At 47.2% G+C, this 21777-nt stretch overlaps 1 protein-coding gene across 1 annotated transcript in view; it reads right to left on the minus strand.

Annotated features, from left to right (window-relative positions):
* PITPNM3 (PITPNM family member 3) overlaps positions 1-13748 on the minus strand; it is a 366258-nt gene extending 352510 nt beyond the window's left edge. Inside the window, exon 1 of the mRNA XM_034752560.1 lies at positions 13293-13748. Coding sequence (XP_034608451.1) covers positions 13293-13314 — 22 coding nt within the window. The 5' untranslated portion in view covers positions 13315-13748. The remainder of the gene's footprint in view (positions 1-13292) is intronic.
* Positions 13749-21777: the final 8029 nt, after the last annotated feature.

The raw sequence follows: 21777 nt of genomic DNA on the forward strand, positions 1-21777 counted from the left end.
ACAATGAGCAGCATTCATGAAAACAGGTGTCTTTCAGAATTGTAAAGTAATTACTAAGTGTACTAATTCATCATGTTGCTCCCTCCCTCCCCAAAACACACACTTCATGGCTCTCCTAGCATAAACTGGTAATTAAAAAGAAAGTCATTCCTGAACAGTGTTAAAGTAAGATTCTAGTGTATAATAAGCTCATTAAGCAATTTACCTGTACTAGACTTTAATTTCCTTAGCATTAAGATGTTTAAGTTCACAGCTGAAGTCTATAATCTAGAACCATAAGGCAGAGCACCATACACAGCCAGTTGCATTCTCTCATGACTCACTTGCAGTGAAATGGCTTAACATGGCTCAAGGAGACACTGAGCCAGTTCCAATCTTCTTGTCTTGTCCCTGGGAAAATACTGTTGCACCCTGCAGTTGGGTCAGGTAATAGATTCCATTCATCCCAATGCACTGCATTCAGTGGAGGCCCATAATTTTTTGGCTCAACATCTGAATATCTCCTTCTCATACTCAAAAAAACAATTCTTGTAGCATTATCATCATATATGTCTCTCTCCTTCTAAGGCACTGGCTGGCAGAGGACTGTTGAAGATCTCGATCCACACCTGCCAGCAGGTAGGGTTACAAGATAGCAACTGTGAAAAAACAGGACAGGGGTAGGGGGGTAATAGGCGCCTATATAAGAAAAAGTCCCCAAAACCAGGACTGTCCCTTTAAAAATGGGACATCTGGTCACCCTACTAGCAGGTCACTATTGGAATCCAGTCCCTCAAAGTCAGGCCTGGTGTAATTAAACACAACTCTGCTGTTGCTGTCAAACAGAACTTACACGAGGGCTAAGTTTCATCCCAGATATTTGGGGGCCATAAATAACTCTCACCTAACTGCTTATATGAAATAAGTTAGCGGTGTCAGCCCAGATCTTGAGTGTATTAACCCCACAAAAGTTACCACCACGGTTGTCCACGTCCCAGCCAGCGTCAGCAGATGAGGACTGGAATGGTCCGTGTAGACTAAACTCCCCTTTGTTCCACAAACTAGCAGGCCATGTTCTGCTCTCGGTTACAAATCACAAAAATGGAGTGCCACCCACCCACATGAATGGAAGCTGCAACTTGTGTTACAGAGCAGCGTTTTATCTGGTTTCTCCAGGTCACGGCTGAGGCACGTTGGCAGGGAAGCATGGGATGCTAGATAGACGGCGTCAATGGACATCAGTTCAGTTTCTTTCTCTTTTAACTAACATTAAAAAAACTGGCATTTAATAACAATGCGACATTAAAGTTGTGAAATCAAGTACACACATACATTTTAAAAAATAAATAAATAAATATATGACAGTCCTATCAGCACACGTCCAATGTGCCAAATTGCTCTGGATTAAGGAAACAGAAACCCCAAAAAACACAGGGTTTTGTTTTGGTGGGAGGGGACAAGGATTGAGGCTGTGAAAGTCACCAAGTACCTTAGAGATCAAGCCCTTCCCCTGAAGTCAGTTGGAACATCAGACATGTTCCCCCTTACTTCAAGTTGTGCACAAATAACAGAACCACTTCTGCTCAAGTTTTCCTAAAAGAAAAGAAAATAGTCACCTTCAGGCAATAAACAATGCACCTGCTGCAGTGCTATTTCTGCATTTTCATTAAACCAATTTTCTCCACAATTTAAAAACAACCCCCCGCCCACCCACAAAAAACCTGACCCCAAACACACACCTCCACACTAACGCTGAAGGGCCCTAATTTACTATGGAACGCTATTGTTATTCAAGAACTATACTGTCTTAGCTAATGACACCTAGAAATACTGGTTTAATAAGTTACTTGTTATGCAGCAAGCTTGTTTATGATGTAAATTAATTCAAGTGATGAAATTCATTCCCCTCAGGTAAGCTATTACCTTCCAACTAGAACAAACAGAGGAGAGAAATGACGGAACCTCACCTTTAAAAAGAAGAAGAAGAAATCTGAGGCGGTATTAGGTTTGTGTTTGGTACACACAAAAATTCCTGCAAAACAGGAAGAATGTTTACCTGGGGAGGCAATGTTGCCTAGTGAATGGAGCACTGGACTGGGACGCAAACATGGGTTCTGTTTCTAGCTTTGCCACTGGAGTGGGAGGAGTCATTTCACCTCTCCGTGCCTTGGTTTTCCCCATTTATAAAATGGGGATGATACTTGCGCTCCTTTGTAAAGCACTTTGAGATGGATGGGTAGAAAGCTGGGAATCATCATTTGCTAGCAAGGTTTCTGTTCTTAATCCAAGTTATTTGACCTCAATCAAATTCTCCTATAAGCATCCCCTCTCAATCACCAGTCTCCAAACTGGAGGCTGAAATACACCTCAAAAAGGCATCATTGGGTGTTTTAAGACAAGGTCTTAAGGAAATGTCTGTGGCAAATCGCTTGATGTAGTAGGAAAGACCTACAGGTGTCTAAAGTGTTAAAGCTTTACACACACATCTTTGCATTTCTCTTTAAGAGGCACATGCTTCTGTCACATGCATTGGCTTGTTGGAATACGAGGTGCTCATGTACCTTAACACAAATTGTATTTTGCCCACCAGATTTGTGTAAGATAAATGGCTGGCTTATACAATGACAGAAAAAAAAATTGGGACAAGAGCATGGGGTAGAGCTCAAAGCTGGGAACCAAGATACATCTACAAAGCAAATAAAGAAAAACCCACAGCAGCACATCTCAGAGCGCAGGTCAACTGATGCAGGCTCACACTATGGCACTAAAAATAGCAGTGCTGATGTTCCTGCACAGGCTCTTATTCTGCCATTGAGATGCTGTGGAACCTTTTTAGATCTCCTGTGATGCTACCTGCCCAGCTGAAAAAACTCCTACCAAAATCGCTATTTCCAGTGGAGTTACTCAAACAACTGACATCATGCTTGTGTGTTACAGCAGCATCGTGCAAGTGAAATGAGGGTTGACATAACAGAAGTGCAAGGAACACCGTATTTTCACTACCATTTATTTTGTATTCTATGCTTGCCTTGGGAATGACTTAAAAGAGGATTTACACATTTAGGGGGAAAACTGCACATCTTACCGAACATAAGGCTTACTACAGTGGAACTACCCAATGGCTTGATTTAAAATCATCGAAATGTAGGGCTGGGTGGGACCTTGAGAGGTCATCTAGTCCAGCCCCCTGCCCTGAGGCATGGTTAAGCATATTTAACATGCATTGAAGTCAACAGAGGGACTTGCATGGACTTCCAGGGGCTTGAGATCAGTACTAAACCCTATGCTTAGTTGTGTTTGCAGAACTGGATCACACAGAGATGATTATAGAAAATGCAGTGAGGCACATTACTTCTTTACCAAGCTAGATAATGGAGATACAACAACTGACAATGTTCCCAAAGCTACCGAAAACACCACCGTGTTCAGAATAGAATTATTGAAGAGCATGAATTAGTCTCAGTAGAAATTAACTGAAAATAGATGCCATTGCACTAATTAAAGCCTTTCCCCTGGTTAGAATTTCAAACAAAACTATGATCAATTTGAATTCAGGAGAGTTTTTCCACTATAAAAAAAAAAAAAAAAGAAGAAGAGCAAATTGCTTTTTCGTTTGGAAACAGACTTGGGTGAAAGCAGTGACCTTTGCAGTTAGAACATAAGAACGGCCGTACTGGCTCAGACCAAAGATCCATCTAGCCCAGTATCCTGTCTTCTGACAGTGGCCAATGCCAGATGCCCCAGGGGGAATGAACAGAACAGATAATCATCAAGTGATCCATCCTGTCACCCATTCCCAACTTCTGGCAAACAGAGGCTAGGGACACCATCCCTGTTCATCCTGGTTAATAGCCATTTATAGACCTATCCTCCATGAACTTATCCAGTTCTTTTTTTAAACCCTGTTATAGTCTTGGCCTTCACAACATACTCTGGCAAGGAGTTCCACAGGTTGACAGTGCGCTGTGTGAAAAAAAAATACTTCCTTTTGTTTGTTTTAAACTTGCTGCTTATTAATTTCATTTGCTGACCCCTAGTTCTTGTGTTATGAGAAGGAGTAAATAACACTTCCTTACAGGGGTGGCGAGTTATATGGGCCCATGGTGCCTGTACTACAGGAATATTCAGGGCCCAGGTGCCTGGTTCCACCAATGTTCGGGGCCAGGTCTCTCCCCCGGCCCTGCCTGCTGCCCCCACACGCCTCTCCCAGAGCATCCCCCAGCCTGCCTGCAGGCCCCAGCCAATTTAAAGGGGCCCGGGAGCCCCCAGCCACACAGCATAGCAACTATGCTACTAAATCTTACTAGAGGCCAAAGTTACACATTGTTATTTTCCAGTGCCTTCTTTGTAATTTGGCAAATTACATGTATAAATACTAAATAGTCACTTTAAAATATATCTTTACAGTTGGGATGCCCCAGCTGAGAACAAGACCCCCATTGGGGTAGGCACCATACAAACATATAGTAAGAGACAGTCACTGCCCCAAAAAGCTTAACTAAAGCAAAGGGAAAAGATAATATTCTCTCCCCTTTTTGCAGATGGGGAACTCAGACAGAGCGAGATTAAGGCCTCAGTCCTGCAAAGAGCTGCATGCAGGTAGACCTACTGATTTAAGTGCAGCAATGTGGGACCCAACCACACAGACCTTATTGAAGGATAAGGATTTACAAGACTTGCCCAAGGTCACACAATGAAATCTGTGGCAGAGATGGGGTTCGAACCCAGATCTCCCAACTCCCAGTCACAAGGCCAAGAGCCATAATGGTGGCACCGTACGAACCTAAGGAGTTAGGATTTATTTCTCATTTGAGAATCTCTCTGATCTAACATTGTGATGAAAGCAATAAAACAAATGTATGTATGTTTTTAAAACATGTCAACACTTAAAAGTTAGGTTGACCCAGCTACATCACTCAGGCATGTGGGGGGAAAAAAAATCCACACCCCGACCAACTTAGTCAAGCGTAACCACTGGTGTGGACGCAGCTAGGTCACCAGAAGAATTCTTCCACTGACCTAGCTACCACCTCTCTGGGAGGTGGATTAACTACAGCGACAGGAGAATCCAACCCATCGCTACAGTAAGTGTCTACACTGAAGCACTACAGTGGCACAGCTGTAATGCCGCACCTGTACCCCTGCGCATTTCTAGTGAAGGCATATCAGCTCAGAGGGCCCAAGTATTCCCGTGAACTTCATCTAGCACAGGGCTGCGCTTAAGCTACCACAAAAGTATACTGTGGGTTGCTCAGACACACTGCAATATGTTTTTAATATTGTATCGGCAGCTTTTCCTTTTAAGTAATTAAAGATCTACTACACTGCGGAGAGCACGAGGGAACTAATTATAAGATACGTTGAACTAACAGTTTTATTTGCTGTCAAAAATACCCTCAAGGTCTTGTACAGCTCAGAGACATTTGATTCAGTTTTTAGCTGCTAAGCAATAAATCAGCTGAGGTGCTCTGTGCACCAAGCAGGGGACAGGCATAGCTCATCTTTACTAAGCCAGCCGCAGACCTTCCCCTGGTTGCAGCTCTCAGCCCCAGAGGGAGGACTGAACTGAAGTCATAAACCATTCTACAGTTACGTTAGTGAGAGAAGGGGAGGGAATAGTCTTCAGGACCAGAATTTTCTGAAGAGCACAGCTCCTATATTTAGGCTCCAGAGTAAGCAGCCAGACTTTCAAAAGACTCCAGCACGTTGGGCAAGAAAGTCTGGCGTTGAGTATCACAGTGGGAACTACTGAGTTCTAAGTGCTTCTGAAAATCTGGCCTTTATTTCAGGGTTTCATTGGGAGCTGAGCTCTCTGGAAAAATCTGGCTCCATCTCTGGGTGCTGACTGCTGAGCATCTGAAAGTCTGGCCAGGAGCTCTTTGGAAAGTCTGATCCAACCGGCTCAGGGGTGGCCAACCTGTGGCTCCAGAGCCACATGCGGCTCTTCAGAAGTTAATATGCGGCTCGTTGTATAGGCACCGACTCCGGGGCTGGAGCTACAGGCCCCAACTTTCCAGTGTGCCGGGGGGTGCTCACTGCTCAACCCCTGGCTCTGCCACAGGCCCTACCCCCACTCCACCCCTTCTCGTCCCCTCCCCGGAGCCTGCTATGTCCTCACCCCTCTCCCTCCCCTCCAAGAGCCTCCTGCATGCCACGAAACAGTTGTTCGGGAGGTGTGGTGAGAGAGAGGGAGGTGCTGATCAGCGGGCGGGAGGTGCTGGGAGCAGTGTGTGTGTGGGGACAGCTGATGTATTACGGTGGCTCTTTGGCAATGTACATTGGTAAATTCTGGCTCCTTCTCAGGCTCAGGTTGGCCACCCCTGGGCTAGATAAAAAACAGTTCCAACAGCAGTTGCTTTCTGCTCTGCTCAAGATTAAGGTTCCACAGTGACGGACAATATCCTTGACTAGGGCTTTGTAGCAGGAAAGTCTGGTGACTAGCTGGCCTAGTCATCCCATAGGGGGCCCTGCCTGTGGCCTCAAATCATCCCCTCATGCTCCGATTGCTCCCCCAGAGACTGGTCACTACAAAGAAGCAGGGTGGCAAGGTAGGGGAATCAGGGACCACCCACTCCACCGGGTCCCAAACCCAAGCCTGAGGCATATATCACAGCATCCATCCAAGTTACGTTTCCCCTGGATCATTTCCCACCAGTCTGAAGTGCCTCAGTTTGGGGAGCAGTTACTGTCTTAGATTCAACTCCCAAAGGTGGCTGGGAGGCAGGGGGGAGGATACAAGTCCTTGCTACTAGAGCAGACTTCACAAAGCTGTTGCCCTTCCTGGCATAGCTCTCAGCCTGGCTTCCTGGTGCCACATGCAGCTCACTGGCCTTTCTCCTGGGCTACCAGCTTCTTTTTAATCTGTTCCTCCACTGGGGGGATGCCTTGCGGGGCAGCACCTCCCTCACCCAGTACTGCTCTGCTCCCTGCCCTGGTTGAGAGTGGGACCCATAGATCCCATCACAGACTTGATTCCCCCCACTTCTGAAGTCAGTGGAGATTTGCCATTGAGAGCAGGATCGACCTGGAAAGAACAGTGAGTGGTACTGAGCAGCTGGACTTGGTACACTACATGAGCAAGAGAAAATTAACTGAAGAACAGATTTGGTTCAAAACAGTCGTTTACTCTTTTCTGCTTCTCATCAAGGGGGTCATCTACTAGTAATGACTCGTTCCCAGGCTTCTGGAGTTAGGAATGAAAAACAGATTGCTTCAAAATGAGTTCCCACCAGACAGATGCCCACATCACAAAAAGCAATCACAACTGGTTATCTTGGTGGCAGTCTCTGCAGATAGAAGCCAAAGATTAAAATGGACCCGGTGACCGAATTATCTCCTTGCTTCCTTTGGGAGGGACAGACGGATCAGAATTTCAGCCCACAAGCATGGGGAAGCTTGGGCAGTGGCTCGAAGATCTGACTCTGTGGTCAAGTACGAAATTCACACGACCCATTTAAAAATATTAGTCATTACTCCAAGGCAGCATCTGGCTCAAGTTGCTGGGGCTTCTCCTTATGGTAACAGAGCGTGATCGGTTAGGAGCAGGGGATGGGGCACTAGGACTCCTGGGTTCAATTCCTGGCCCTCTCACCCACGTGCGCTCCTGTAGGCAAGCCTGCATTTCAGCTGCCCCTCTAAAATGGGACAGGGCTTTCCTCTTGCACTCTCTTACCTCTTAACTGGTCAAATTGGGATGTCTGTCAACGCCTGAGATTACTGCATATGAAGACATCATCATAAAGTGATTAATCATCCATTGAGCATCACAGGAAGGAAAAAAAAATCAGTGGATCAGTCTATTATACTAGGTGGCTTTAAATTTGCATCAGATTCTTCCCCTACTTTATTCATCATTGGCTGCCTAGTCATATGTCATCTCTCCGTGTTTTGTGCCATAACAGTGCTAACTAGTAGCCTCATTTACTTTGAGGACTAGGTGACAAGAGGAATTCATTTCCAATGGGCATTATTGGTACATGTTGCACTGTAAATTTGCGCGGCACTTCGCAAACAGAGCGATCACTTCAGGAGGGACACGGAACATATTATTTCAGTAGCACCCAGGATCGCCGATCATGCACTAGGACCCCATCATACGAGGCACTGTATAAAATACCTCTTGCAAGCCAGTCCCTCAGCTGATGTAAGTCAGCACAGCTCTCTAACCCTACAGTCCAAGGTCCCAATCTTGCAATACACTGCACAGAAGCCAATTGCTACACCTCACTGAAATCAGAGGTGTGCCCACGGGCAGTGATTTGCAGGTTGGGGCGGGGGGCAAGTCAAACATCAGTGGTTCATAAAAGGGTGAAGGGAGGACAAAAGGAAAGAAGCATCTCCTGGAAGTAGGGGTTTACAAAGAAGGAATTTAAAGAGGACAAGAGGGAGTGGGAGCTTGGCAGACAAGAGGTGGGAGAACGTTCCTAGCATAGCAGGCAACAGAATGAAGGACAAGAAGCCAAGTGTATGAAAGAGACAAAAGAAGCAGTGAGGCAAGGCTGAATGGGGAAAGGGGAGGAAGCCAGAAAGGATCCATTGTGCAATATCTCGAAAGGATTTAAAAGTTAGGACAAGGAGCCTGCATGCAACACAGTGACTGACAAATTCAGGGAGGTGATTAGAGGAGGACATGACATGGCCACAATGACAGAAAAGGATGTGAACCATAGGCATGGCAGATAGGGAAAACCGGGAAGGAAGTTACAGTAATCCAGCCAAGAGATGGTCACGGTCCAGACAAGGGGGTGAGGTGTGATGTAAAGACAGAAGCGTGGGTTTGGGGGATACTGAGGTAGTGTTTGGAGAGAGAAACTGGATATTGGGGGAGATGGGAGAAGAAGGGAAGAGGGAAGAGTCAAAGAGGACACCAAGTCCAGAAGACTAGCAGAGTTGTCAGCAATGAGAGAGAGAAAACCAGAGGGGAGGGGGTTATGGCAAAGGCAATGAGTCCCATTTTTGAAAGACTGAGCTCAAAAAAGCCTTGGGACATGCAACGGAGACATCAGGGGATAGAGACATAGGAGGAGATGTCAGGGACAGGAGTTGACTTTGGAACCATCTTCTGGACAGAAGTAGATGTTGAAGCCAAGGGAGTAGATTAAGAAAATCAAGGACCAAGCCTTGACAGCCATCAGATTGGGAAGGGGAACTGAAGAGGAGGAGGAGCAGCAGCAGTATCTGAAGAAAGTCATCTAAGATGAGAACCAGGGGAGCACACTGCTGCTGAAGCCAAGAGTATGGTTGGCTCTTTCAAAGGCAGTAGAGAGCATAAGACAAATTAAGATGGTCAGACTCAGCCAGAAGGGCTACCATGTAAAGCAGTGGCTCTCAACCTTTCCAGACTACTGGACCCCTTTCAGGAGTCTGATTTGTCTTGCATACCCCCAAGTTCCACCTCACTTAAACTACTTACTTACAAAAATCAGACATAACATACAAGTGTCACAGCACGCGATTACTGAAAAATTGCGTGCTCTCTCATTTTTACCATGTAATTATGAAATAAACCAATGAGAATATAAAATATTGTACTTATATTTCAGTATATAGAGCAGAACAAAACAAGTCAATGTCTATATGAAATTTTAGTTTGTACGGATTTTGCCAGTGTTCTTTATGTAGCCTGTCGTAACACTAAGCAAATATCTAGATGAATTGATGTACCCCTGGTTGAGAACCACCGATATAGAGGGATGGTGACAACACACTACCTAGGGCTCAAAAGAGTGCAAGATGCAGCTGTTCCTCACCACCACCACCACCAGTCTCAGTATTTTGAGCTATGACAGTCTTTTCCCATTGGGCCCAATGTTTTCCCTCTAATAGCATTTCAACAATGACACGTCCCTGGTTATCTACCATACTTCCTTCAACTGGCAATTTTGCAGCAGATGGTGTAAACAGGCCAGCATACATTTGCTGAACAAGTATAGAAAACAAAAACAGCCACATCTGCCTTTGAGCTACTATTTTAAGCAACAATTGACATTTTTGCTCTTGCACCCTATGGTGTCACTGACTAGCAGCACGGGGGTGGGCGGGAGTAGAGAGACAACAATCTAAGCTGTAAATCACAGACTGAACTTTTCCATGGTTTCTTTCAAATGTGGCAGATGTCCTAGATCTACTTCTTGAATCCTTAGACAGTGACTCCCCAACAGTAGAGTTAATTTCACCATCCTCTCAGCCAGCACCACGCCTCCTCCGACTCTCTCCCCAAATTCATACGATATGAAAAGGTTAGAGAAGATTCAGCAGCTGTGGATGGGCTGTCTGCGCCATCTCTAAAGCATCCAGCATTCACAACAAAGTATTTGGCTTTCTGGGTAGGCACTAACATTGGAGTCACTGCAGCATGTTGTAAAGTGACGTAGAAAGGGAAGACAACAGGTAGTATGCCGCAATTGCTGTTGGGCTATCTGCAGTCACAGGCCCTCGTCCTGAAAATCATAGGCTCCAATCTGCACATGCTTAAGCACATGCCCCAGTGGAGACATATGCCTGAGTATTTGCAGGATTAGGGCCTTACTCCAATTGCTCAAAATCTGAAGGACCCACCCCTAGCTCAGAACTCCAGATCAATTAAAAACAAAAATCAAATCACACCTTTTACTGATGCAGCCTAGGCAAGCAACAGACTGAGTCTGCCCCTCCAAAACGCATTCTCCCTCCCATCATGATCTCACATGTAAGTTGATATTCTGATCAAATGCATGAGTGGGTGGACCTGAACCCCTACCATGCTAGGAATTGAAAGCAGTGGCCTTGGAAAGGTCATTTCCCATGTGTTTGCAATGAAGTCTCAGATCTGAGATGGCTTGACACCAGGAAACAGTGATTGCCATGCAGGTAAAGTACAAGCAAGTCACACACACATTTTGGTATATTTGCATAATTCCAGTTCATACCGATAGGCTCAGTAAGATTTCTAAAAATGTAGCTCATTTCCATTACTCCTCTCACAGGTAGCTCTGGTACAGTCCCTATGGATCGGTTATTCATTTTTAAATGCCTCTTTAAAATAAAAAAAAGGGGGGCACCGGCCTCTTAAATCTGGCATAAAAGTTATATTTTGTTTAAACTCCGAGATCAATAAAAACGTATCCTTCATTTATAATCTTTTAAAATGCTGTCCAAACCTAGCTGAGTTTAAACAAATAAGCAAATCCCTGCAGTGCATGCAGCCCAAACACCAGTGAAAGACTTTCCCGATTTTCATTGTGCAAGGGGAAAGAAATGCAAATCAACGTACGAGAAGGTCAACTGGATTTTTTTCCCACTCTTTTAAACAATTATTTCCTTTGGGTTTAAAAAGTTTGTTTTGTTTAATAGCAGGTTTGCTTTTGGTTGATTATTACTGTTCTCTGTTTCAAGGGCACCATTTCTCAAGGGCTGCCATCAGTTTGCATCTGCCCAATGTGATGTGTCTCCTCCAAGCTAAAGACATTTGCTTGTGTTTATCAACACGACAGTGTCCCTTTTCAATCGGAGATGGAGAAAGGTGTCCTCCCCTCTGTAGCGAATCCATCTGCAGACAACAGTGGTCACAAATACCAGACAAGTCTGGCACACACAGACATTGCTGCAAGCCAGGTTTTTAGTCCAAGTGAAGTCAGGCCTTTTGCCTCCAAACACACAGGCCTCTCCACAGGAGCTAGAAGAAATCTCCTTTTCCTGGTAACCCTAATAGGTTCCTTATCATCTCTGCTGGCAAACCACTAGAAGGCAGCATCACTCGCCCATACATATGATCAAGTGCATTGCACCACCTGCCTTTTCTCAATTCAGTGATCTTTCCCAACTCATTTTCAGCAGCTGATATCTAGTGGAGCATTCCTAAACCCCTCCCTGCAACACAATCTAGTGGTACATGCATGTTTCTAAACCTATTAGATGTGTAATCACATCCAATGGGAGGGTGGGAGAAGAAAAATGAAATTTACAAGATGGACAAAAACCAAAACACACACAACACCAGCCCCTTCCCTTTGCCTCTCGGCAGATAAGGAATCAGCACTTTGTCCTGCAAGTGCCTTTTCTGAACAAATGGGTTAGCTTTGTAAGTCTACTTGGGGAGAAGCACCAGTTTCACTGATGATAAAACTGTATCAAGTGGTATTATTCTCAGAAAGCAGGGTTTCCCTCCAGATCTCTTAAAAACCCATTTCAAAAAGCTGCTTCTACTTTCTAGTTCGTTCACTCTTTCCCCCTTTTCAGTGAAGGGGTATAAAATAAAGGAAGTCATGGTGGAGCAGAAATCATTTAGGACGCCGGTCTACAATAAAAATAGGATCTCAAGCGATATAGCTGTTGGTTCTTGCACTCGCTCTCAGATTCTCCCCCAACCCCAAAAAACAAAAAAAAGAATCCGTGCTCAAGATTTTCAACAATGAAGTGTAAAGATGAATGAAAACCACATGCGATGCTTTCAGCTAAATACTACAGGCACCGATCAAGAGGAAACAGCCTCCTGGGAGCCTAAATAAACTTAGCTGGGAAAAAGAGGAGCAAATTAAGCGGCGTTTCCATTCATGGAAAAGTTTGTGTTTGTCTTTGCACCTTGGAAAAGGGCTTCATAGCTCTATGTATACGAGAGGATGACCAGGCTAGCTGCATGTGGAAGTAATGGCTGGCTAGATCCCAGGAGAAGGTGCACGCTACCAGAAACCATGCAAGTTAACACTGCGTGACTTGCAAGAGATTTTTGTCCTAGTGGGGCAATATGACAAGGCAAAACCGGAGGGGGGGGGGGGAGTGCGTGCTACAAAGGGAGCCAGTCGTGCAATAAAAAACTGTGCCTGGAGCCCTGACTCCAGCAAAACCACGGCTGGGAACCAAATGGCCGAGCACCGCAATTTGGAGACGTGCAATGGAGAAACTGGACACGCAGCTGCCGCCACCCACCCCACAGCCGGGAGAAAGGCGATCCATTCAAACGCCCGCTGCAGAGGAGAAAACACAAGCTCCCCTCAAGCGAGCCCACCATCTGGCGAACTAACAAGGAGCTCGCACCATGGAGACATGTACCCAAACCATCCCCAGCCACAAGCGCCAGTCCGAGCAGGAGCGCTGCCCCCGAGTCACAGACCCCGGCCCCTAGTGCCCTCCCCACGCGGCTGGGGGACCCCAGCATGCAGACCGCGCACGCTGCGCCGCAGTGGGGCAGGGACCCCATGCGCTCGGGCGCACAGAGCGCCCCGGCGCTGGAGCCTCCCGCTGCAGCCAGACATTCCCGGAGTTTGGTGTTTCCTTGCCCCCCACCTGCCTGAGCTGCGCCTCCCCGCTCGGCCGAACCCGCCCCCCGGGCAGCTCACCTGGGCGTGAGGCTTTCGCCATCTCCCCGGGCGCCTCGGTTCCTGCCGCGGAGTCCCCCGAGTCCCGCACCTGCCCGAGGCCGCCGCTCTCCACGCCCGCTGCGCCCTAGCGGCTCGCCGCCGGAGCTCTCCTAGCGCACAGGGAGACGAGGCGTCTTGCGCTCCTTGGCCACATTTGTTTCCTTCGGCTGCCTCTAGCGGCACCTCTCCCGGGGTTCAGGCTGCAGCGCCGGGAGCCGGAGGGGAGCAGCCGCCAGGGCACCACGAGCTTCCTGCAGCTCCGCCGCCGGTGTAACGACGCCCGTTAAAGGCGCAGCGGACAATTCCTGCCCCCGGAGGGAGAGGTTAGCAGCAGGCGCTGCAGTCGCCCAGCGGCTGGGACAGTTTGGGATGAGGGGACGCTGTGTCGCTCTCTCCAAATCAAGATGATCAAGAACTGTGTCCTGAGAGACAAATACCTACAACTCCCTCTCCCACCCCAGCCTCCCCTCTCCAGGGGAGGGGAATCTCAGGAGCGCCCCTCAGCCACCCTGTCCCACCCCACAGCCTGGGGAAAGGCAATGGCTAAGGACAACGTTTGGAAGCATGCGGCAGCGACACTGTCTCCCGGGCCCAGCCCTCCCTCCAAAGGAGATCATGCCAGGGTCTCATGCTGAAACCCAGAGCAGGAGACTTCCTCACCAGGAGAGACTTTTAAGAGGCTCTCCAAAGGCTAGAGACCTGTAAAGCCCCGAGACACGGTGATCTTTCTCCCTATTTTGGATTAGGTCCGCAAACGGGTTTCGCCCCTGCCTCTCCGTAAAGCAGATCTGATTCCTCCCCTAAGGAATTCAGCAGATCTGCGACGATCCCCATCCCACCCACTCCCGTCAGAAATTAGCAATTCCTCCCCTCCCACACCCCAAAAGTCACTCCATTCCGCACTGGGATTTGAATCCCTTACGCTCCCCCCCCCGCCCCACCACCAACTCCTCCTCCCCGGAGTGGCTGGGCAGTAGATGTGATGGAAGAGCCGATGCAGAGCTCCGCATCCTCGAGTAATTTTTCTTCATTACCAACAAAATGATAGCACAGAAATGACAGGAAGCAGCTAGCCAGTGGTTTGTGGTCCTTTTAAAAAAGCTTTCTGAATTAACAGTGCTATTCCTCACGATGATTTAGGGAAGGATCATGTACCCGAGTATCTACTGCAGAGCCTCAGAAGAGGAGCATTCAAGAAGTGGGAACTTTCACATTTTGGTTTGTTTAGGGCTGAAATGTCTTTCCGTTTGGCCAAGCTCTCCCCTCCAGCGCGCCCTCCCCCATAAACCTCCCCTCGCCACCGATATATATTTTCCCCCGCTCCTGAATTCACACGCATCACTAGCTGTCCCTAGGTGATGATACAGCTGACAGTTCCCAAGTCCCAGCAAGGAACCCTAACTGCCACTCTATTACGCTGGGAAGACAACACAAGTCCCCATTTGAATACCAATAGAGAGAGACTCAGTCAGTTTCCTCCAATCTGACGTCAATTGCCAGAAGACAAAACCGGGAAGCTCTGACTGATCAGCTGCTGAAGAAAATAAAAGACCACATGGGCTAACCCCCGTCCCTCTGATTCCAGTGAGAGTTTTGGCCTAGTAAGGACGGCAGGATTTGGCCCAAGTATTTATGAGCAACAAAAATAGAACAAGGCTAAAGCTCATTCAGCTGCAGCATACAAAAAAAAAAAACCTACCCTGAGAGGAAGTGACAAAGCAAGGAGGAGGCAGCATTTTGGAGGAGTTAAGGATATAACAAAAGCAATAAGCCAGATCCTCTAATTGCCTCTTTGATCACTTTTTAATGGAAAGTCTTCAGGTTACATGGATCTCCAAAGGCAGCTAGTGCCCATGCAAAGGAAAATTATGCCAGAGTTATCAGGCAAACAAAAGGAATTAAGCTCTCTTTAACACACACACACCACCAGCTGATCTTATTTATATGTACAACACACACACACACACACTCAGTGACCATCACACCGCTACAGAGCAGAATGAAAAAATCATGCATTTTCCTCTGCTTGCGATGTCTGCCACACACAGAAAGAGGAAAGTGCATGTTTTTGCCCCCATTATGCTTTTTATGGGTGCGATGTGGGGTTGGATATTTTTGAGTAAAAAAGGGGACCCCCTCAACAACTGGGAGAACTCCTACTTAATGTGGATTAGGAAAGGATGTAGGTCCAGAGCTGGAAGCAGGCTCAGTGACAGGTAAAGGATTGCTCTATGGATCCAAGAAGATGAGGTGCCTGCAGCCAGCACTTGAAATCTTGCAGCTCCTATCTCTTCTCCTGCAGCTGTGAGGGAGCAGGTGTATCCTCTGTGTGCCCCACTCCCACCTGTAAGATCTGCCCTTAATCCACTATAACTCCCAGTGGTTTCTGGAACAGAATGGGTAGCCCAGTAAACACTGCATCTTGATGTGTACCTTGATATTTTCTTGCTAGCATACTGGCCTAATGGATAGGGGAGAAGCAGATGATGTGATGTATCTTGATTTTATTAAGGCTTTTAGCAGTCCCCCATGAATGTGTTCTAGATGAAATTACTATAAGGTGGGTGCATAACTGGTTGAAAGACTGTACTCAAAGCGTTATCATTAATGGTTCACTGTCAAACTGGGATGGTGTTTCTAGTGGGGCTTTGCAGGGGGTCAGTCCTGGGTCCGATACTATTCAATAGTTTCATTATTGACTTGGATAATGGAGTCAAGAGCACGCTTATGAAATTTGTGGGCAACAGCAAGCTGAGAGGGGCTGCAACCACTTTGGAGAACAGGATTAGAGTTCAAAATGACTGAGCAATGGGAGAATTGCTCTGAAATCAACAAGATGAAATTCAGTAACTATAAATGCAAACTACTACACTTAGGAAGGGAAAAAAAATCAAAAGCACAATTACAAAGTGAGGAATCACTGGCTAGGCGGTAGTCCTGCTGAAGAGGATCTGGGAGTTGGAGTGGATCGCAAATCCAATGAGAGTCAACATGGTGAGCCTTTGCCCTAGAGAGCTCGCCACATAAAGGCACAGGCAGTCCCAAAGCAGGCAAGTTGTTTGGAAAGTCTTCTGGCCATAGGCGCCGACTCCATGGGTGCTCCAGGGTTGGAGCATCCACAGGGGAAAAAAATAGCACTCAGCAGGAACCACGCTGGGGGGCGGGGGGAGAGAAAAGAGGAGAAGCCTCGGAGCCCGGCAGGAGCAACGCTGGGGGTGGGTGGGAGGAGAGGAAGAAGCCCCAGACCCCAGCAGGAGCAACGTGGGGGTGGGGGAGAGAGAGAAGAGCCCTGGACCATGGCAGAAGATGTGGGGCTGAAGTCCCTGGCTCAGGAGCCCCAGCCACCCTCGTGGCAGAAGCAGCAGGGCAGAAGCCCCGACCCTCCTCAGTGCAGAATTGGCCTGAGCCCCTCTCTCCCCCATTGCCCCCTGTGCGGAGCTGGCTCTCACTCAGGCTGTGGTGAAATTCAGCCCAAATCCACCCACATTGGCATCTCCATTTCCACCATCCTCTCACAGCTATGAATGGATTTAGCCTAGGAGGCAGGGTCAGTATTGGCCCCAGTTGGCAGGTGGGATCTAGGGCGCACAGAGGTGAAGTAACTTTCTCAAGGCTAAGCAGGGAGTCAGTAGCAGAGCATCAAACCCAGAACACCTGAGCCCTGTGCCTTAACCACTAGGCAACCTTCCCACCCAAGGAGGGGGAACCTCCTCTGCCACTTTGAGTATGTGGGTGGGAGCAGCCACTAGCCAGAGCCACCAGGAGGTAGGGAGCAGAGGGAGATGGGACATGGGTGGGAAGAAAAAAGGGGGAAACATCAGGAAGGGGAGCAAGGACTTAGAGAAGAAACAAGAGAAAGGGAATGGGGGAGGGAGAGCGAGAGGAAAGGAGAGGAGAAAGACTCTCCACTGCTTGTCCCTTCCATCCACTTCTTCCCACAGCCATCAGTGGCCCTCAGCTCCCAAACAGGCCCTAAGCAGGAGCGAAGCCCAGAGCGAATGCAATGTCTTTACACGGGGATGTTAGTGAAGATAGCTTGTAGCTGAGTGTAATGATTTTAATATACTGTAATTCATGATAATGTAATGATACATTTAATTACTATTTTAATAATGATTACATTGTTAAGGTGCCAATGATAGACATTCAATAACAGAATATGAAAGAAGTGTATAAATATGCTGAAAATTGCCAGTTTTGAGGGAAGGCTGAGCCCCTGCCAACACACACACACACACACACACACACACACACACCCTCGCCTTCAAGGCAGGAGGAGGCAGAAAGGAGTGAGCAGCGGACAGGAGATGCTCAGGGGAGAGGACCTAAGGGGATGGGGGCAGAGTGAGGGCAGGGCTTTGCGGAAGGGCCGGAGCCGGGTTGGGGCACACACCAGCAAAACCAAAAGTTAAATAAAATCAAAATCAGAAAGTATCCACACAGGGTTTTGTATCAGTTTGTCCATATTGCTTTAGAAACAGAACTTTAACTAAACTGGTGCAGCTTTGAATGTAGACAAGGCCATAGGAAACTCACCCTTTGTTTGTTAGTAAGATTCCCCCATTTGGAAATCCCACCGCATGCATCACTACTGTGCATAAACACTGTATTTTGGAGTGCTAGTGACTTTCATTTTCCCCCACCCTTGGGTCCTATCAGCATGGGATAGATGCTTGATAAAATAAGGTGCTGGATTTTTATGGCATTACTTAAAGAGGAACTAGGAAGGAATAAGCCCTTTGATGATACCTAAGTAGTCCTGGATGAAGAATAGTATAAATTTGGCTTCTGCTGTTCACACACAAACCCAAAAATGTCAGTTTTTTGTAACACATTCATACTTCACAACTATCCTGCAGTGTGCTAGACGTACTGGATTGTCAAAAGCCTCACCCATGTGAGTGCCTGTACAGTCAGGTTAACTGCAGACCCTGAGAGGAAAAAATTAAGTTGTGTTCCATTAACTACTCAAGGATGAAGCAAATGTCCACCAGCCTGCGACAACATGACCAAGTCTTCAAAGCTTCCTTTGGTTCAATAGCTGTCTGTTTGAATGCCAGGGTGAGCTCCAGAGATCACAACTAAATAAATCCTTTCAATAAAGGATGCATACAGCTTTTCCACCGCATGTTATTAACAAGATAAGGGATGAGCCACAGAGCTGAACAGGAGAGTTACGGCCAATTAATGCTGTAATCAAAAAAAATGAAGCCAATCTTGGAAGACTTTGCCTTGGGTCAGATAGTTGTCTTTAAAGCCACTTCCACATCCCAAGGGAATATGAGAGAGAGAGAGAGAGAGAGAGAGAGAGAGAAAATGGAACTGGAAGCACATGCCTCCAAACTGGTGACCCAAAGGGCCCTCTCCTCAATAGGTTGAGTAGGCTCCTGTTTAGCTTCTCCCGCAGACCATGTTCCATATTCATACAGAGTTTTCTAATGTCACAAGTATTAATTGAAGCCTGCTTAAGGAAGGGTTTCCACTCCTACACCCGCAGAAAAGGTTTGTGCGGTTGGCAGGGCTGTCTTCCAGAGAAGATCTACAACCACAGCACCTCCGAGAGCCAGGTGACTCAAAGGGAAGGATGCTACCCATTAAGTTTAGACGAAAGACCAATTCCAGCAGGATTCAAATTCTCTCTGCCTGGAGGTCACCCAACCATCTTCAGCTCATGAGAGCCAACATACACATTGCCTGGGGTTTTGTGGGTGCATTTCAGTAGCCAGTGAAGTGATTCTTTTATAAAACTGGACTCAGCTGAAGCCTGACTTCTTTGCCATGGTGCCTGCTGACACCAGGGCCAAGTTTGGTCTATGACTAGATGGCTTTGGAATCCACTGAGAGGCCTCATCTTGTGCCCTTTCCCTGTAGTTGAGAACGGCCGTTGAAGCCTTAAGCAAATAGCATGCCACACAGCAAAGGGTAGGAGCTGTGAGTTGTGACAGCGACCATGGGATCCAGGCTTGCATTCAGATGGATCCAAGCAGGGCTGTTGCCAGAATTTACAGGGACCAGGGCAAGATGACAAAAAACAGCCCCTCTTCCTGTAGCTCCATCCCTCCACAACTACCGCCCCCCCCACCCATGTCATTATCTCAGCTCAGAGGGCTTGCCTCCCTCAGACAGGCTCCTAGATCAGTCCCCACCCCACAGTCACACTGGTCCACGCTCCCTCCTCCTGCATCAGGGCATGGCCCTGAGGGAGTGGTGGCTCTCAGCAGGAAGAGGAGCAGTTTTTGCTGGGCCCTGAAGTAACCCTTAGGCCTGAAAAGGAGCCTGGTAAGTGAGGGGACCTGGAGGCTGCTGCTCAAGGCCCCACTACTCCTGTCTAGGGCCAGATGCGAATCCCCTGCTCACTGGGTTGCTCTCAGCCAATTGTAGCACGTCAGCTGCCCACTAGAAAGTGCAGCACAACCCAATCTGACTTGGAAAGAGAAATTCTTTAGTGGCCAACTCATGGTCCTTTGTACCCATGGAGTGGCAAAAGGGGTCATAGCGCACCCAAGAATCAGACCCAGAGGGAGCAGCTTTAGGCAACAACAGTGTTAAACCACTCAAGAGAAGTTTTGTATTTATAAGTCACCCATGACCATGTAACAGGACATTGAAAAGCTGGAAATAATACTTAGAGCAAAGCTTTGCCCAGGGTCCCAGAGGAGAGTAGCTGCTCTGCCAATGGAAAGGGAACGAAAAATAAGCCAGAGAGATGGGGCTGGTGAACAACAGAGGGTAAAACAGTTAGAGGAATTGACCTAAAGACCTTACACACCAAATCAGCTACGGCGGATGCTACGGCACAAATACTCTGGGAGGGAGTGTCTGGGGGAGGCCAGAGGCATGGCCAGGTTGTTACTAGCTCTGGCCATTTCCAGTATCTAGAAAGGCCTCGGGCAACCGCAAGTTCTGAGGCCGCACTAACTTATGCCTAGAGTCAAGCAGCCGCAGAGCTGTAGAGCAGGAAGCAAGGTGTAAAATGCCCACCATATTTCACACCAAACACTGTACAGCCAGCCTTGAGAATCAGGGCCTCTGGTTTAAAAACAAACAACAAAAAAGTCGATATTTAAAGCCACAAGGGACCCTCATGCTCACCTTGTCTATCCTCCTGCATCACAAAGGCCAGTGAATTCTACTCACTAGTGCCTCAGTGGAGAAATGCAATCTCCCATTAATGGGGCAATCCAGCTGTCCTTCCCCATGGAAAATGCCCCATTAACTGCAGTTGAATCCAATTTCAATGATCATTTTCAGGAGCAAGAGCTGGAGTAGGTTCAATCTTGAACCAGTTCAGTGTTCTTTACCCACATCCTCACCAAGGAGTTCTCCCTGTGCTTTGAGCGGAAGGATGCTGCCTCTGACACATGTTGCAATCTAACAAAGAGAGATAAACAGGACTTTTAGACCCTGGCCTAACGGAATACGTGTATGCAGTACAATTCTGTTCCCACTGAATTAGATGGCAAAGTGCCCACTGACTTCAATAAGAACAGGAGCAGGGTTATGTTGATCACTAATACAATCAGTCTTGAAGCCTTCTCAAGGTGGATGTTGTATGCAAGAGAGAATGGTACAGGTACTCATCCAGCTCTGGCAGCTGCTGCGGCGGGGGGAGATGGGGACTGGAAATGTAATAGAAATGGGTGAAGGCAGAGTTGGAATAATGAAATCAAAGGATCTAAGTGGGGCCTTGTGAATCATCATTTGTTGCTTAAATTCCTTTGTTGCCATGTGAGTTTGCTGCAGAATCCGTCTATTTTAATCAGGATTGTAGTTGTCCTCCACATGGTTTACAAATGCACCTCAGTCTTGTCTATTCTCTGCCTGTGGCACAGAATAGTCTTGTCTCCTGTGGGTTGTAATATTTTGGTCTTGTTTTAGTGGTTGGGTTTAGCATGTGGGTGCTACAGGAGACAGACTAGATCTAGTGATCCCTTCTGGCCTTAAACTCCTTAATGAAAATAAGTGAGGGATTTGCACAATGTAAAGCAAAGAGTCTTCACTTCTAAAGGGAAGAGAGGAACAGGCTCAGCTCAGAAAGAATCGCTAGTCCGCAGACACAAATAGGATCATACCACGGACTGGCCCCAAACCTTAAAGGAACATCCACAGAGCTTATGCATTTATAGTCATGACTTCCTTTTGTGTGGGAGTTCCACAGACAGAGGTTTTTAAGAGCAAGAGGCCCAGTCCCCTGTTCAGATCAGGAGAGCAAGGGCAACTTAAACATGCTAAGGAACTGCTGGGAAGACCCATTCTGGGAATGCCCTTATGAAATGGAGGAAGCTGTAAGAAAAACACTCAGCAGAAACTTTGGTATAAACACCATCTTGCCAACCCTAAGCCTTCAAAAATTCATGAATGAGGACACCTACTTCCCCCCAAAAAAGGTTTTTGTTTGTTTGTTTTAAGTCCCAGGATTTTTAACCCAGATATTACACTTATTTGGTTTTTGACCCTTCCAGGA

Source organism: Trachemys scripta, chromosome 18 (assembly GCF_013100865.1).
Source record: "Trachemys scripta elegans isolate TJP31775 chromosome 18, CAS_Tse_1.0, whole genome shotgun sequence".
NCBI classification, from domain to species: domain Eukaryota; kingdom Metazoa; phylum Chordata; order Testudines; family Emydidae; genus Trachemys; species Trachemys scripta.